The sequence below is a fragment of the Periplaneta americana genome, chromosome 5 (assembly GCF_040183065.1).
Source record: "Periplaneta americana isolate PAMFEO1 chromosome 5, P.americana_PAMFEO1_priV1, whole genome shotgun sequence".
NCBI classification, from domain to species: domain Eukaryota; kingdom Metazoa; phylum Arthropoda; class Insecta; order Blattodea; family Blattidae; genus Periplaneta; species Periplaneta americana.
This window is the reverse complement of record NC_091121.1, coordinates 161,919,371-161,937,227: the sequence shown is the minus strand read 5'-3', so window position 1 is coordinate 161,937,227 and position 17,857 is coordinate 161,919,371. Positions and strand designations below refer to the sequence as shown.

At 32.4% G+C, this 17,857-nt stretch overlaps 1 protein-coding gene across 3 annotated transcripts in view; it reads right to left on the bottom strand.

Annotated features, from left to right (window-relative positions):
• Positions 1–2,487: 2,487 nt before the first annotated feature.
• The window catches only part of LOC138700255 (neuropeptide CCHamide-1 receptor-like), a 215,896-nt gene continuing 200,526 nt past the window's right edge, over positions 2,488–17,857 (bottom strand). For all 3 annotated transcript variants that reach the window (XM_069826749.1, XM_069826748.1, XM_069826750.1), the window contains one exon: positions 2,488–4,651. In XM_069826749.1, the coding sequence (XP_069682850.1) occupies positions 4,025–4,651 (627 nt within the window). In that variant the 3' untranslated portion in view covers positions 2,488–4,024. The remainder of the gene's footprint in view (positions 4,652–17,857) is intronic.

Below are 17,857 nucleotides of genomic sequence, written 5' to 3'. Positions count from 1 at the left end.
ATGAACTAGAGGAAGAGAGCGTTTAATATGTGCTCAATAAGACGACCGTTCATAGGGTAGGCATCAGCACGTTTTTTCATCGGCAACGTACTTAATTGAATATCCAAGGCGTATCTCTAATGCGTTGACAGCCATTGATAATGTGTTTCCCAGTTCGTTAACATTGTCAACAGGACTGGGAAACACAAGACATTTCAAATATCCCAAGATAGATCGGAGGATTGAAGTCGGGAGACCAGGGAGGCCATTGTGTCGGTAAGCCAAAGCAAATACTTCTGTTGTGGAAGCTTATACATAAAAATTCTAGAAAGTTCAAATGAAAATGAGCCAGTGCTCCGTCATGTATTTATCACAGCGGCTGCCTTTCCAAAAGAAGCAAATTATCCAAAAACTCACGTAGATAATATTGGAAAAAAATGCTACGCACGACCATTAAGTCTTTCAGGTAAGAAATGAGACTGCACGTGTACTAGGTGTATTCAGTAGGTGACCAAAGTTATGACATATCTCGGACACGGTTGGTTCCCGAAACTATGTTCATTGGGACTTGTTGCCTTGTTTCATTGTCCTCTAGTCACCTCTACAGTTTGTACATATAATTATAAAGTACCCTGTATAAGCTTATGGGGTCTGTGGTAGTGAAGTTTCCAGTAGTCCATTTTTAGAATGAAATAAAAATTTCTTAAAAATTATGTTTTATTTAACGACGCTCGCAAGTGCTGCGGTTATATCAGCGTCGCCGGTGCCGGAATTTTGTCCTGCAGAAGTTCTTTCACATGCCAGTAAATCTACTGATATGAGCCTTCGCATTTAAGGGGAGGCAGAGGTGAAATTTTCGAACAAAACTGAATAAAAAATTAAAATTTGTTTTTTTCCAATTTTATTATCTTTATTTTCATATTCCGATGTTAGTTTTTGATTTTGTGCCCTTAAAAGTATGAAATTAAAACCAAGATAACTGTATTACTATATTATTCCCATAATAAAATAATACTTATCATTATTTATATACCTTCTCTGAACATACAAATAAAAAGAAATATTGAAAATTTCTTACAATATGATGCATGGAGCATTTTATATCAAACGATATAAAGTTTTATAAAATTATTAATATTTACAGAACTATTGTACTTAGAAAGTTGAAACTTGGCACGCCCATTACTAATAACATACTTAGTCTCCATGATCAATATCAAAGAAATCGGATAAATTTTGTGGATTTTGAAATATTCACCTCTCCCTCCCCTTAAGCACACTTAGGGTAAACGTTGGTAAAATTCTTATGCGAGTAATATTATGATAGTTCTTTTTGAGAAGTTATTACAATTTGACTGAGCGAAAGAAGGACCGGTTTTGTGCAGAAACTTATCCACAAACATTCCCTTAATACGTTGACACAAAAAACCGATCTTTCTCTCGCTCAGGAAAATTGTAATAAATTCTCAAAAAGAACAATCACAATATTACCAACCTTTACCCTAAATGCCATTGACCTGGGCCGGGATCGAACCCGCAACCTCAGGCACACAAGGCCAGCACTATACCGACTGCGCCACCCAAGCCGACGAAATAAAAGTTAAGGGATCATAATTTTTAAATACCTTTATGCTCGACCACATCGAAATGAGATAATTATACACTTGGTAGTAGCCTTTTAATGCACCTCATTAAAGTACACCTATTCATTATAGTTCAGTTGTTCAGCCAATGAGAAATCACACTGTACCATTATAAAAGCGTAAGTATCGATTATTCTCGGATATGCAATCGAAAGACAACTAGCAAAACGTCACGGAGGCTGGAAATCCAACACTTTCGCAGAAGGTTATGTTCTGTTACTATAATAATTAGCGTCAATTGTAAATAATATTCAAATAAATTCAATTTGTCATCTCGTTTTACAATTCTAAATCAATTTCCAGGTTATATCAAAATTAGTTCATGTTATTCTCTAGATTATATCAAGGTCAATGACATTCGTTCCTCGGAAAAAATCAATACTTTCGCGTCTGCGCATATCTCACAATTTAGAAGGTCAGTTCCGATCATCACTTCGATAACCATAACATAAATACTTATGAATAATTTCAAGTTAGACATATGGTCGAGCATAAAAAGTCGTACGAAACTTGCCTGTTGTAATTAAGACGCTCGTATGAAAATTATGAAACTCGCTTGCGCTCGTTTCATTAACAAACATACTCGCGTCTTAATTACAACAATTATAGGCTCGTTGCATAATGTACTATTATACTCCAACGTTCACCAACATCAGATTAAAAGTATTACATAATTTAACTAAGTAGCTATGACTGACAATAAAGGAAATTATTTTTGTACTGTATATATAGATCTGTTACACTCTTTACATTGCGCATTATGCTGTAAAGACTGCATTTAACTGCACCCTCAACGATTTCAAGATGTCAATATGCTCAACAAACATCACATTTGATACAGGTTTACAATTTATAAACTCACACCTTTAAATTTAAACCAGAATTTATTATGAACAAATTTCCTCTTTTAGTATCGACAATATTTGGTTATATCGCTGTAATATAATAAACATTTATAAGATCTAATACTGGAAATACTAATACACTTTTTCACAATATTGTTGAATGTTTCGTGACTATTGCATTAGCTACAGTGGTGTGGCATGGTGGTGCTGGTGGAAGAATTTAATTATTCTTTTTCTATTTCTTCTGGAGAATGGCACAATAAAGCGTTGTAAATTTGCTGTAAAAAGGAAGAAAACCGGCAACTTTCTTTATCTCCGTTACTTTATTTCTGGAGTATGAATCAAATTTGAGATATTATCAGCATTCCCAAATGCATATGCTGAATTCAGTTACTCAAAAAAGAGTATTGAAAAAGTTCACAAGTTTTGGTTCCGACGGATGCAGGAAATGGAAGATTTATTTTTCAATCTTTAGGAACGGAAGCTGTTCGATAGGGTATGGCATAGTTGCGCCCCGCGGTCAATCGGGAGGCCTAGACATGGCATAGTTGCGCCCCGAAGAAATCAGGTAGCAGAATGGACATGGCATAGTTGCGCCCCGATGGCCATAGTACACAAAATAAATAAATTACTTAAAAATATTATAATGGTAGTGCATTGAAATCAGGTAGGCCTAGGATTTGGTCAATTTTGATATTTAAAGTAACACATTTTTATCGATCGCACACAATAAATGAACTGCATTTTTTGTTTGTACACCGATATCTTAACCCTACGGTACAGGGTTTCGAAAATTGAAACTTGCAACCATTGTGAATTGTTAACTCTTTACTCTTTTCACTAAACTTAACATTCATTATGAATTTACTTCACTATACGCCACAGACGGTGTGAAAATCACAAATAAAATGTCAAGACTAAGACCCCATATTCCAACGGCTCACTCATTTGAATATGTCAGTTAGTAAAATACTGCCAACTTCATGGTGTTCACTTTTACGGTAGGCTATCGATAATCACTGCATGAACAGTAGAAAAACAGTTAATAAAGTACTGCCAACTTCATGGTGTTCATTTTAATAAATATTAAATCGAATAAGAAATCAATCAGGTTGGTTGATTACGAGGCTCGAGTTTCCGTAGTGTATTTTTCTCTAACTATTTCATCGGGGCGCAACTATGCCATGCCCTTTTCTCTACCTGATGGGAACAGGGCGCAACTATGCCCACAAAACAGGGACCCTTTTTTATCTGCTGCATCTTGCCTGACCGTGTGGCACAACTATGCCCTGCCCGTTCGATTGTATTCCTAGTCTTGGAGAAATATTTGCCGTAACTGTTGCACAGACTCCAAACTGTTCTCGTTCTCAAACATCCCAGTTCCTCATAGTTGCTGCAGCAGCTTCAAGTCTTGAAGGTGACCGTTGGTCTTCTGGTGGGATACTGAGGCGAAGCATCGTTCTCAGGAGACGGACTTCCCAAATCCGTCTGGTGCGAGTTGCTATGTGGAAGGTGTAATTGACATCTGGTTCCCCCCGACACTCGCGGGGCCCATTTTCAAGTCTTGTCTAAGTTAAATACTGTTGTATGCGTTGTCGTAACTGAGCAGTTAAGATCTTCAAGCTGATGGCAGTGTCTGCGTACCGTGCTGTTGAAATGAACCAAAGTATGCGATGACGTCTCGCAGATCGTTGCACTGTTTCCTCGCCGACTCAAGCCATGTCTTCCTCTGTTAGCGGTGCAACAACAGAACAAATACTTGTTGAAATGTTTTCTAAATGTGCCACTCACACAGTATAAAGTTATGGGATTGATGCAGGAGTTTATGAAGCTGAGACAGAAGCCCATAATCCTGAAAGCGTGCCAGAAATCATCGTAGACTTCGGTGGACTGTGGGTCGAAATGGAACCAGAGCATGAAGATGTGGTACGGAAGGAAACACAGCATGAATATTATGACGAATGCTAACACCATCTTCGCCACTTTTTTCCGCGCTCTGATCTGTGTGGATTGTCCTTGCATTTCTCCCGGCATATTCCGTGTGCTAAGTACGAGATGATGTGCCATCAAAATGTAGAAGAACGTGATAATAAATAGTGGAATGGCGTAGTACGAGAGGAACTTGAGCATCACCATTACCTTCAGGTACGTTCGGCCAAATTCTTCGGGGTATGGAAAACATACCTGTGGAGCAAGAACACATGAATTATTTATAACTCATCTTGTCTTAGTAAAGTTTCACCCATGCTAATCACAAATTCATATGACGAGTATTATTAGAGGAAGTGTTACTAGGGTGACCAGACGTCCTCTTTTCTCCGAACTTGACCGCCTTTTTAGGTCTTTCTCCGGGGTCCAGGCGGATTTAAAAAAAAATCAAGAAATGTCCTCCTTTTCGTAACTTGTATTTCTGATATTTTGAAATTATCTGATTTGACGCCTTTTTCAAGTAATTTTCCTGTAGGTGGCAGCAGCATCATCGACAGAATATACTCTTTGCCAACGATCATAACTCTTTTTGCATACAAAGTAATATTAAATACACATTTTGTGCAGTCTTTTTATGTATTTTGATAATAATAATTATAGTTTCCTTGGCTTTCAAATGTAGTTAACTGTAAAATCATTTTATATTATTAAGTTTTATCATAAGTATGCTGTAATAAAATAGATATTGACATAATTTTAAGTATAATATAGGTCTAAGCCCAAATCTAAATTGGGTAGATATTTTCTGTCATCTTTAATAATTACAGTTCCCTTGGCTTTCATATGTAGCTAACTGTAAAAGCATTTTTATTAAATTTTATCACAATGATTTTTGTGATATTAACATACTTTTAAGTATGATATAAGCCTGAATCTGTATTGTAAATATTTTGTGAGAAAATAGATATTGACGTTATTTATAGTATAATATAGGCCTAAGCCTACATCTAAATTGGGTAGATATTTTCTGTCATCTTTAATAATTACAGTTTCCTTGACTTACATATGTAGCTAACTGTAAAAGCATTTTTATTAAGTTTTATCACAATGATTTTTGTAATATTAACATACTTTTAAGTATGATATAAGCCTGAATCTGTACTTTAAATATTTTGTAAGAAAATATATATTGAGGTAATTCATAGTATAATATAGGCCTAAGTCTACATCTAAATTGGGTAGATATTTTCTGTCATCTTTAATAATTACAGTTTCTTTGACTTACATATGTAGCTAACTGTAAAAGCATTTTTATTAAGTTTTATCACAATGATTTTTGTAATATTAACATACTTTTAAGTATGATATAAGCCTGAATCTGTACTGTAAATATTTTGTGAGAAAATGGATATTGACGTAATTTATAGTATAATATAGGCCTAAGTCTACATCTAAATTGGGTAGATATTTTCTGTCATCTTTAATAATTACAGTTTCCTTGACTTACATATGTAGCTAACTGTAAAAGCATTTTTATTAAGTTTTATCACAATGATTTTTGTAATATTAACATACTTTTAAGTATGATATAAGCCTGAATCTGTACTGTAAATATTTTGTGAGAAAATGGATATTGACGTAATTTATAGTATAATATAGGCCTAAGTCTACATCTAAATTGGGTAGATATTTTCTGTCATCTTTAATAATTACAGTTTCCTTGACTTACATATGTAGCTAACTGTAAAAGCATTTTTATTAAGTTTTATCACAATGATTTTTGTAATATTAACATACTTTTAAGTATGATATAAGCCTGAATCTGTACTGTAAATATTTTGTGAGAAAATGGATATTGACGTAATTTATAGTATAATATAGGCCTAAGTCTACATCTAAATTGGGTAGATATTTTCTGTCATCTTTAATAATTACAGTTTCCTTGACTTACATATGTAGCTAACTGTAAAAGCATTTTTATTAAGTTTTATCACAATGATTTTTGTAATATTAACATACTTTTAAGTATGATATAAGCCTGAATCTGTACTGTAAATATTTTGTGAGAAAATGGATATTGACGTAATTTATAGTATAATATAGGCTTAAGCCTAAATCTAAATACATATTTTCTGTCCTCTTTTTTCGAACAATATCCTCCTTTTTGAAGCTTCGTGTCCTCTTTTCTATCGATCTAAATCTGGCCACTCTAAGTGTTACAAATATGAAATAGGGGTACAAATATGAAATTGTGTCATATACGACCTGAGACGAGTTGTATTCTAGCGGAAGTCTTCCAAATTACTTCGCACTGATAACATCTTTCGCGAGAATGTGTTAGTTTGATTTAGAGGCTGAACTGTTGAAACGTTTATCATTATTGCGTTTTGGAGGAAAGTGAAAATTTTAGCGGCAAGTTCTTTATATATATATATATATATATATATATATATATATATATATCTTCTTAAAGAGAAATAATCTACGTTTACAGCAATGTATGTTCAATTGATTTCGTTTTTAAATAGTGATATGTTTTGAGGTTATTGCGTACAAGATCAGTGTGTCATAAATATGAAATACTAGTATTATTAGTATTCCATCTTTATACCTTGGTTTTCTGTTTCGTTACTAGTACTGGCACCTGGAGGAGGAGGAAAACCTCACCTTGCAATAATTTAGAAAACAGAGGAATGAAAATGCAATGCAAGAAGCCATAATACAAGTTCGAAAAAAGACGTGAGAGACGATTCATCTGGATACGGTAGTGAAAATACCTTCTAATAAAGATGCTGAATGCTTATTCTGCGATTTTCTTAGTATAGGCCATTTTGACTTTGCAATTTTGTTAATATTGTAACTTGTTTATAGTATTTCATATTTGCACCTCCATTTTTACGAAGGAACTATGTTAGATTTTGATAATTTTTTTCAAACATTATACTCGTATAACATCTTAAGTCCGAAGTACCATTCACAGAGACACTCAGAAATAAACAGGACGAGACTTCACGTTCAGTATTTACAATAGGAAAACAACAAATATTTGTAACATATTCTATATTTCTATTGTTTATTATTTATTGTAGAAATACCTTACTTCACTGAGTAAATACATAGTCAGTCATTAAGATATACTTGCGTTTATAAAATGTATATCTGAGATAAATTTAAGTAAGAGAGAGCTTATAGTCATTGAACTGATACAAAATAGCGCCGCATCCATCCAGGTGGCTCGGGTTCGATCTCCGTGATAGAATCTGTGGTGCACAAAGCAGACGTTACACAGAGTTTTTCTCGGGGTATTCCCGTTTGTCTCTATTCGACCAACATATTCCATCTCTGTCACATTACATATATCACCTACAATAGTTTAAAATAGGCTGGGTAATGTCTTGGTACGGATTTCTGATGCTGATATAGGATTCAAGCCCTGGAGATTATCAGGTATCGTGGAGAATGGGACCTGGCTGTGACAAGGCTGAGGCATCGGATTCAGGAATGCCTGATTACCATCGCATATATAGGGCGCAAAAGCCTGAGGATAAGAATCCTTTCTGGATCCTTCCCTCGTAAAGTCAAGACAATATACAAATTAGTCTTGCAATTCTTTCATAGTTTGAGAAATACACGCTGTGGACCAGGCTGTAGCTCGCCTTTACCTCTTGTATTGTATTGTATTTGTTAACATTCCATGGTATTCATACATTGCTTCACAGCTAGAGTATGGAACAAGTCAAAAAACTTAATACTATTATAAAGCCTTAATTTATATTCACAGTCTAGATCAAATATATGCAGACGAGGTTTGCAAAATAATCTAATAGTACAACACAAAGTTTTAGTATCAATTTCATGAAGCGTTACTGAATGTCATGAATTCACCTACAGAATAGAAGGCGTGAGAAATTAGGTACTTCTTTAATTTGGCCCTAAATAATCTTATGTTTTGAGTTTCATTTTTTTATCGATAGGGAGCCTATTAAAAATTTTTACTGCCATATAACGCACTCCTTTTTCATAGCACGATAGACTTGCCGTTGGAGTATGAAAGTAATTTTTAACGTGTATTTATGCTATGAACTGTTGAATTAGTTACAAAGTTTTCACGATTACATAGAGGAAGATTATTAATGAAAACTTATTTATTTATTATACTCCAATTTTACAGAGAACCCTATTTTACCTGAGATAGGTATGTTAGGGTTATAAATACATAATAATAATAATAATAATAATAATAATAATAATAACAATAATAATAATAATTATTATTATTATATGATATTGATTAATGAAGTCTCCTATTGAATTAATCTTACGTTTTAATTATGAAATTAATACAATTTTACAAATCTATAAATTCAGCAAATCTCTACAAATTTTTATAAGTTATACACATGAATGAATGAAATGCAATGAGATGAAATTAAATAATAAAATACAATCTTATATTTCAATTCACAAGTTTCATGAAATGCATACTATATTACAACCTAAGCAAATAAAGAATCCTAATATTCACTAGAATGTAGTTTAAATTTCTGTGGGTTAAAATCTCTGAAGACGTTACACAGTTTTCCGTTAAACATTGTTGTTACAAGCAGTTTCTAAATTTTATACAACGCATTTATCGTGAATCTATTTTAAATTATTATCCTAATTTATTTCTATGAACTGTTAATTTAAATATTTTAACAAAATATATATAAACTATAGAAAGAAAATAATAATAATTCAGTGGATATATACAAATTTTATCATCTGTTCAGATTACAACTTTTGTGGACGTAATTTACATATCTCATAAAATCTTGATAACAGCATTTATTTCGGAACACTTGTATTGGTGGGGGGTACTTGGTGTCGCACCTGTCTAATCGACAAACTAGTTGAAGATGTTGCAGTTCAAATTTGAAAACTAATACTGACAAGCCATGGGCATTATTTGTAGTTTTTTGAAAATAGTCTTACACGATTCCCTAGATTTGGCACCTATTATTATTTTAATTACTCTTTTTTGTAGCAGGAATATACTGTTACTCTCTGTGGAATTCTCTAGAAAATTATTCCAAAATTCATTACCGAGTGGAAGTATGCAACGTATATTGTTTTTAAGATACTGATATTTACTATCTTTTGCAATTTCCATAGATCTAATAGCAAAAGACGCTGAATTTAGTTTGGGAGTAATTTATGATATTTCCATGCAGATATTCTGCGTCATCATACGATGGTATCCGGTGTGGCTTAGTGGATAAAGCATCAGCACGTAGAGCTGAAAACCCAGGTTCAAATCCCGGCGCCGGAGAGAATTTTTCTCCGTTCCATTACTCTTACATCGTATGATGACGCAGAATATCTGCATGGAAATATCATATGTACTTCGGTACATTATAATAATATATATATATATATGAATTATGTTAGTTTTGTTACAATTTAATACTAATTTATTAACTGAGGACCAGTCTCATATTTTGAAGAGAATTTCTTCTGTTGAAGAATGGAATGGGTTGGAGTTATTGGCTGTAATTACTATACTTGTGTCATCTGCAAATAATATGGGATGACATACATCTTTTATTAGGGGGGCAAGATCATTTACGAACACTAGAAAAAGTAGGGGACCTAATATTGAACCAAATATAGTGCTCTGACACAAACACCTAACTTAACACTCTTGGACTTCTTTTCGTGGGGGTACAGTAACTAATTCTACTATATACCAGTATTGGGAACTATTCAAATGAATTTATTCGGATTATTTGATTGTTAAAATTATTGGAAATATTTGAAATGTTAAGAAAATCATTCGAATGATTCCTGTTCTACGTAATCAACCGAAATGTTTCGGTTCTCAATTTAAAAAATAATGACAAGCATAAGTCCTTGAGTGCCTCGCGAGCAACATCAGTAGTTTCTTCGGAGCATACATCCTGAAAAACAGGTTTCGTTTTGAAGTAACAAAGAAATATACTATCTTCTGAAAAATTAGACACGCTTGTGTTTTTCAATAAAATATTGATTGATTTTGAAGTTGTAAGTCCCAAGGTAATGTTTATGTAGGCCTATGCATCATGAAATTTCTTATTACTAGACTTCGCTGAATTGCCACACGCAGCATGCAATCAGGTTGCCGATGTACGGTAGTACAGAAGAGGTGAGCGACCGCCCGGTCTCGTAGTATAAGCAGTTCATTTTAAGAGTTGTGACCGGTTCAAATACATGGAGCAGCTACAGCTAATGTATACCTATGTAATCACTTGTTTTTGCATTACTGTGGTTGGAATAGTCAAAGCTTAACATTAATTGTTCAGTGCAGACAAGAATTCAATCAAACATACTACGTTGGGGAACGTGGTGGATGCTGTTAATTATTATGCAGAACATTACGGCAAAATAATGGAGGTAATCTATGCATTAGATAGCACAGACAGTTCTGATGTTGCAGCTGTAATATCATTGCCTTCTGAACAGCTATTGGAAGATATTCTGTTCATTGATTCTAATTTTAAAATCGTGTCCAAAAGCATCACCCTGTAAGAATCGTCTAAACTATAACTCTCAGAAGCCCTTAATATAGTGGATAAATTGTCACAAATCGTTATCCAAAATAACAATTCACTAATTTCAGAAAAAGTGAAATTTAAGTTGAGAAACATTATTGCTAAAAATTCTGCCTATTCACAACTTCGTATTATAAATGATGTACCATCATGTCACGACAAGACATCTGAAGTTGGTGTACTAAAAAGTAGTGACTTTACGTTCTTCAAATATGTACGTATTACATCGTGTGATGTTGAACGTACATTTTCCCAAAATAAAAACTGTTTAAGTGACCATCGGAGAAGATTACTTTGCAGTCGCTCAAAATGTACGTGACTCTTCACTGCAATGCACATATTCAAGGATGATGTGAGTATCTTACATTAAATTTTAAGAGTTAATATATCTCACTATAAAATAATTGCGTATTTACATGTTTAGACATTTCCTACTTTAATGGCCATTCATTATATTTCTTGAATGCAGGATACAGGTTTTATTGTAACCGGAGTATACTGCTCAGTGTTTACATCTGAGGCATACTCCATCCATTGCACGCCTCCTTCTCATACAGTCTATACCGCGTGCGCAGTGAACTTTACGATTCTCGTGGCAATTCCACGAAGTCTACTTATTACTATTTTCATATATTAAAACGTATCATATTATACATTATTTGTGTTTAGGTTATAAATAAAAACAAGGAAAATTGTACTACATCATCATTTCTTGTTTTTATGAAGTTACAATATACATTATTGTGTTCTTAAATAAAAACTCTAATTTATTGATAGCTGTAAATTCGAAGGGAAAACTATTATATTTTTCTTGAAATGTTTATTATTTTCGTTAATTTAAAATAAACATTAAACTATATTACTTTTATTAGGCCTATTAACAAAGTTAAGCTTATGTCCTTAAATAAAACATTGATTTATAGCTATAAGTGCCAAGGACAAACATTGTATGCATCTTGAAATATCTTATTGTATTTCGAATACAACCTTTCATTGAATAAACGAGGTTTCCTGTACTCTGTTCTTATAGTAATAAATTTACTCAATTTAGCACATCACTTTTGATGCTTAACCAGGGTTGCCATACGTCCTGGATTTTCCAGAACTGTTCTGTATTTTAATGTATCCTGGTGTGAGTTATAATTGTCCCGGAATGTCAAAAAGATTCGAAAAATACATTTTCTTGCTCATTTCTGTAAAATTATCTTCAAAATTCCTTATTCATTTTTTCAAGACCCTGTCCAACCTATTTCAACGCCGTCTTCAATGCTGCCTGGCGCCTCCTATTGAGTTTTATTGAAATAAAAACTATAATACTATAGTAATGGATTAGATATCATACAGTATGTTTATTCTAGACTTTGTTTGGAAGTTGATTTATTATTGATAGAATATAAACACTGTATCGTTCATTTTTTTGTAGGTCAGGTTATAATATGATATAACACATTATTTTTCCAGGCTTTACCAATAATTCCAAGGAAATTTCATAATATAGGCCCAGCAAAAATGTAACAAATTAAAAGTTTAGGTCCTATATAAATAACTATATGAAACGAATAAAATCAGTTGCATTACAAATTCAATAAATTCAAATGTGTTAACTCGTTAAGCACGCAGTATAATCAATCACCTGTCCTAGATTCCTGACGAGAGAATCTGGCAACTCTGTGCACGACATATTTGCCTATTAGTAACTGACCGTGTGTATCTTGTCAACAATTGTCAGCTGATTGCTTGACCTTGCTCTTTGAATGCATATATTCTCAAGTGCACCGGTAATATGCGCTAATATTAAAACTTTGCGGTCCTCGTTTGTGCATTGCATGAAAGATTACATTCGAAATGTATTCCAGCAATGAAATGAACATCTCTCAAGGGGAGAGGATGGTATTTTTTTTTTAATTTTTCCCTACTTGGTGTAAAATATTAATTTTTTGTATGTAGAGAGCTCATAGCTGTAGCAATACCATCAAATATAAATATTTTGAAAAAAAAAAAAATTTGGAGGCCCAAATTTGAAAAAAAAAATATATATCCAATGCAGGATTCTACTAAAACCGATATATCTAAACCGTTTTTAAAGACAGATTCAAACAGTTTTTTTGCAATGTATTTGCAAAAGTATGTACTACAAACTGTCTGTAACAGAATTTTGATATTAGTCCCTACGTTTGTAAAATAAACAATTAAAATTTAATAACAATTTTCTGATTTCCTTTCTTGAAAACAAACAGCCGTATTTTAAAAATGAAATCAATTAACAAAATTTTGTTACAGAGAAAAGTTTTCTAGTAGCCTAAAGAATGTATGTTCTAAATTTCATGCATGTATCTTTAATAGTTCAGAAATTATATCCATTTTTGGCTGCCAATGTAGAAAAAAATGAAGTTACTGGAAACCGATAAAAATGGGGGTGTGATTTAAAAATCCACAGCGCAGGAAGTTTAAAAATGACGTCTCAATATCCGATAATGGCACAAATACCCACAAAGTGTTATACAATGCATTCCACATATATCAAAGAGTATTTTAAAGAAAAAAAATTTTTGAAAATTTAATTTACCGGAAACAACAATAAAAGTTGGCGAGTGATTTAAAAATCTATAACGCAGGACGTTTAAAAATGGCGACTTAACATGCGATAATGGCACGAATACTCACAAAATATTATGCTATGCATTCCACACATATCACAGGGTATTTTAAAGAAAAAAAATTTTTTTTTGAAAATTTACTCATTTTTTACCAAAAAATACCATCCTCGTCCCTTAACCTTCGTCACAATTTTTACAGAATTCTAACTTTCTAGTACAATTTAAATTGAGTATATATAATAAAGATGCTGGCGAAATATAGCTACAGAAAATTTTATTATGATGGTGACAATAGCATTTTGAAGATCTCTCTTCAGCTTGTATTTTCCCTAAATTTTACAAAGATTTTTGAAATGGTGCCTCTCGCTCCGAAGAAGAGACCGGTAACTGTGATTTTTAATAATGTTTTATTTCGTTGATAGGTACTGAATCGTGGACTCGTAGATTTTTTTTCTGTAAATAAATAATTGAGGAAATAAATAAACGAATAAATCAATAAACGAATAAATAAACGAAGACACGAACAAAAAATGAACAAACAAAGGAAAAACAAAGCAACAAAAAATAGATAAATAAGTAAATAAATACACGAATATATAAACAATGAAATAAATAAATAAAATCAATAAACGAAAAAAATTAACAAACTGTATAACAAAGAAATAAATAAAATAAATAAATAAACAAATTAAGAAACAATTAAGTCAATAAATGACCAAATAAATAAATAAAATCAACATTTTATAAATAGATAAATAAAAGAAATAAGGAATATTAAAATTCTTATGGTAGGAGAATAATGTAGGGAATACGGAGTTGATTGATTACGGTATACGAGGGACTCACAACCAGAGCGAACCAAGTCCACTTGTGGTCAGTTTGTGGTTTAATACAATCTCGGATGAAGAAAACTTAGATTTATTCATTGCCGTAGCAAACAAAGTCCATTATTCATTTGTTACTCCACAGAGGACAGCATTTCCTATGGAAGGTGAAGGTTGACAAGCGGGACCCAGGAACTTTGAGACCCAGTATCTCAGAACTATTCCAGATGGACTTGGTTCACTCTCGTTATGAACCCCTCATATCTGATATAAAACTTAGGCTATGTTTAACATGGTGAGATATTATGTCTGAATTCTTGCAACGCGTCTTGGAAGCACAACCAAATACAGTATATATACAGAGACATCATTTTATTTTTATTTCAATTTTTATTGTACCTGAGTTTTTGAATGTACTTCACTTCCACCCCTTCCACAAATGAAAATCAACCGTCCTCCACACAGATCCAAGACCGCATATACAGTCATAGTAGCCTTACGGTGATATTAAACAGTACGTTCCAAAAATATGTTCCCGTTTTCCAGTGACGACAGAGCTTTCAATATTGAATCATTTTCGCACAGGTACTGTCGTCCATTTGCCTACGTCGTATCCCGGTTTTTCCAACCAGCTTTTATTCGCCAGCTAGTGGCTGGGCTGTCTTAGCTCTTTTCTCAAAGCTTTAATTTCTGTTAGGAATTGGACGTCTACGTAATATTATACGCATGTTTAAAATAATTTAAATAAAAGGACCTCGTTAAGTAATTAATTGTCACGTGATTTCCTTCTTTTCTACGACCCTACGACATAACCACTTGGACGGACAGTTGATAGTATGTCTGCAATTTTATCTTTTCGACTCGGGCAGAAGTGAAGATTGAATTTACAGTACGTAAGGTACTCTTTTATAGAGTAGGTACAGAATTATTTTAACATCAGTTACTAGTACGAAGGACGAAACTGGTAATTGGGATTAGATACAATAGTCTATAGTGGACATTAGAACTGAAACCTGTATCGAAATAAACGGCTACCATTTACAAAACTGTGTTTAAATATACATATTATGATTATTTTTCAATTTCACTTCATTCTCTATATTGTACGCTAATGTGCTGTAGACAGTATAATATACACTGCATAACGAATACGTCCGCATGGACAGCTCTGTTCGTGAGTAAAAACACTCATTGTTAATACTGTACTGTATTTTGATTAAACAAAAAACCTAATGAAAATTATCAAACTCAAAAGCGCGATATTTCCTAGTTTACGTAAATGGATGTACTACTTTTATTCCCTCCTATACCTAGTAAAGTGATTTGTTCGTATATTACGCCAGTATCATCGAACTCCAGTCGTGGAAGGGGGTAGCGAACGGTGTTTACGGTTTTCTAAAGGTATAGCCAGGTTAATATTAGAAATGTTAATAAAAATAAAATGATGTCCCTGTATAATCCAATGTTTCGGAACTAAGCATGACTTCCATCACCTGGGAAAGGAAAACCTTCCTGTCAAATCCATCACTGACAACTATTCTCTCGGAGTGGATCAGATGTACATGTTGATTAATGTTGGAAGTGCTGAGAAATTGGGCTAGATATTTCAAGAGACAAGGAAATAATTTATGTAAAGAAGTTTGATAAAACGTAAGGCACGACGGTAATAAACTAAAATTAAATTTCTTAAAATGTAATTAATTAAAAGCATTCCGTCCACGACGCAGTACTGAAGAGTCCTAACTGCTTACAATTAGAGAAGTAGTTTTGTTTACTTTTAATGTACTGTATATTATATCTCTAATGTAAGCAGGTGAAAAGGGATCTGTAGAAGTAATTGAATTTTAAAGGAAGGAACTCAGAGAACAACTTTCACGATTTTTACTTCATTTTCAGTACAAGCACAAAGCATTTCAAAGAGTTCATGCTTTCGACAGGTTTACATGAGAGAAATTTTATTCGGATTAAAAAAACTTTTTGCAAGAAATGTGAAGCGTTTTTATATGTATTAATAAGAAAATTCGTAGAAGTTTTGGACATAAGTTGAAAAGGGATACATTTTTATATTAGAAAGAGAAAAAAATTGTTGAATACCTATTTTGAAATATGTGTTCGCATATATTTGATACATGTTTTATAAGTCATATGCATAGAACAAAAAATGAATCTTACCACTATCATTACCATACAGTATTTTATTCCATTCTCATTATCTGAAAAATGTAACAAACCTCCTACATCTATATTAAGTATTAAATTACATAATTCTGATTGTTGTTTTATACAGTGTAAATGTCCGATTATTAAAGAGTCCTCTGAACTTAAGTATTTAGGCATAATTTTCGATAATCATTTAAAATGTTACCAACACATTAATTACCTTTGTAATAAATTACGTAAAATAGTATATTATTTCGTTTTATTGAGGAATTACTTGTCAATAAGTTTATTACGTACAAATATTTAACTTTATTTCAATCAGTAATTATGTATGGAATTATAGGATGGGGTACCTCATTTAAATTCAATTTTAATCCACTTTATTTATTACAGAAGTAAATAATTAAAATATGTCTTCATAAACCTATTGATTTTCCATCTCAAAATTTGTTTCTAGACTTTAATGTACTTAACGTAAGACTAATTTATTATATTGTATTAATAAAATTCATACATAAAAATCGAAATAATTTTGAATTGTATTCTCATAGTTATGAAACAAAAGGTATGAATCCTTTAAGATTGTTTGAACCAAAATGCAACACTGTTACAGTATTTAATCATAGTAGTAATTTAGGCCCAAGAATATATAACAAATTTATATTTAAATATCCTAATCTTGTCAATTCTAATAGTTCCAGTATTAAATTAAAAAAGTTATGTATGGATTTTAGAAAAATTGAAAAATTGTCAATTTAAATTTATATACTATAATTGCACAGTAGACATAAGACAAATTGTATTGTATAATTATTAATTTCAATTCAGAAATCCGCCCCTGAGCACGAGTTCTACTGTTTCAGGGGCGAGCTAAAGTTTTTCTGTATATTTTATATTTTATGTTACAATTATTATCCAAATAATAAATAAATAAATAAATATATATATATATATATATATATATATATATATATATATATGGGACTTCTGCGTGTTGGTGTAATACAGGGTAGATGGTAACCTCTACACCAAAATTTAAAAGAGATGATTACATATGGCTTTCCTAAAAGACGCTATGAAATGTTTAATATAAAATCATTTTTTCTCAGAAAGGAAGCAAAAACGAGCAAAATTGTATTCAACTCTTTTGTTTGCAATATCTCGAAGAATAACTCCCTGAAATTAATGACATTACTTACGATTCACTCTATATAGTCCAAGCTCACACAACATAATAGTTTCGGTACCAACTTCCTAGTTCTGATGAAAATAATAGAAATTCTTTTCGCACTAGTGTTAAAAGAACTTTTC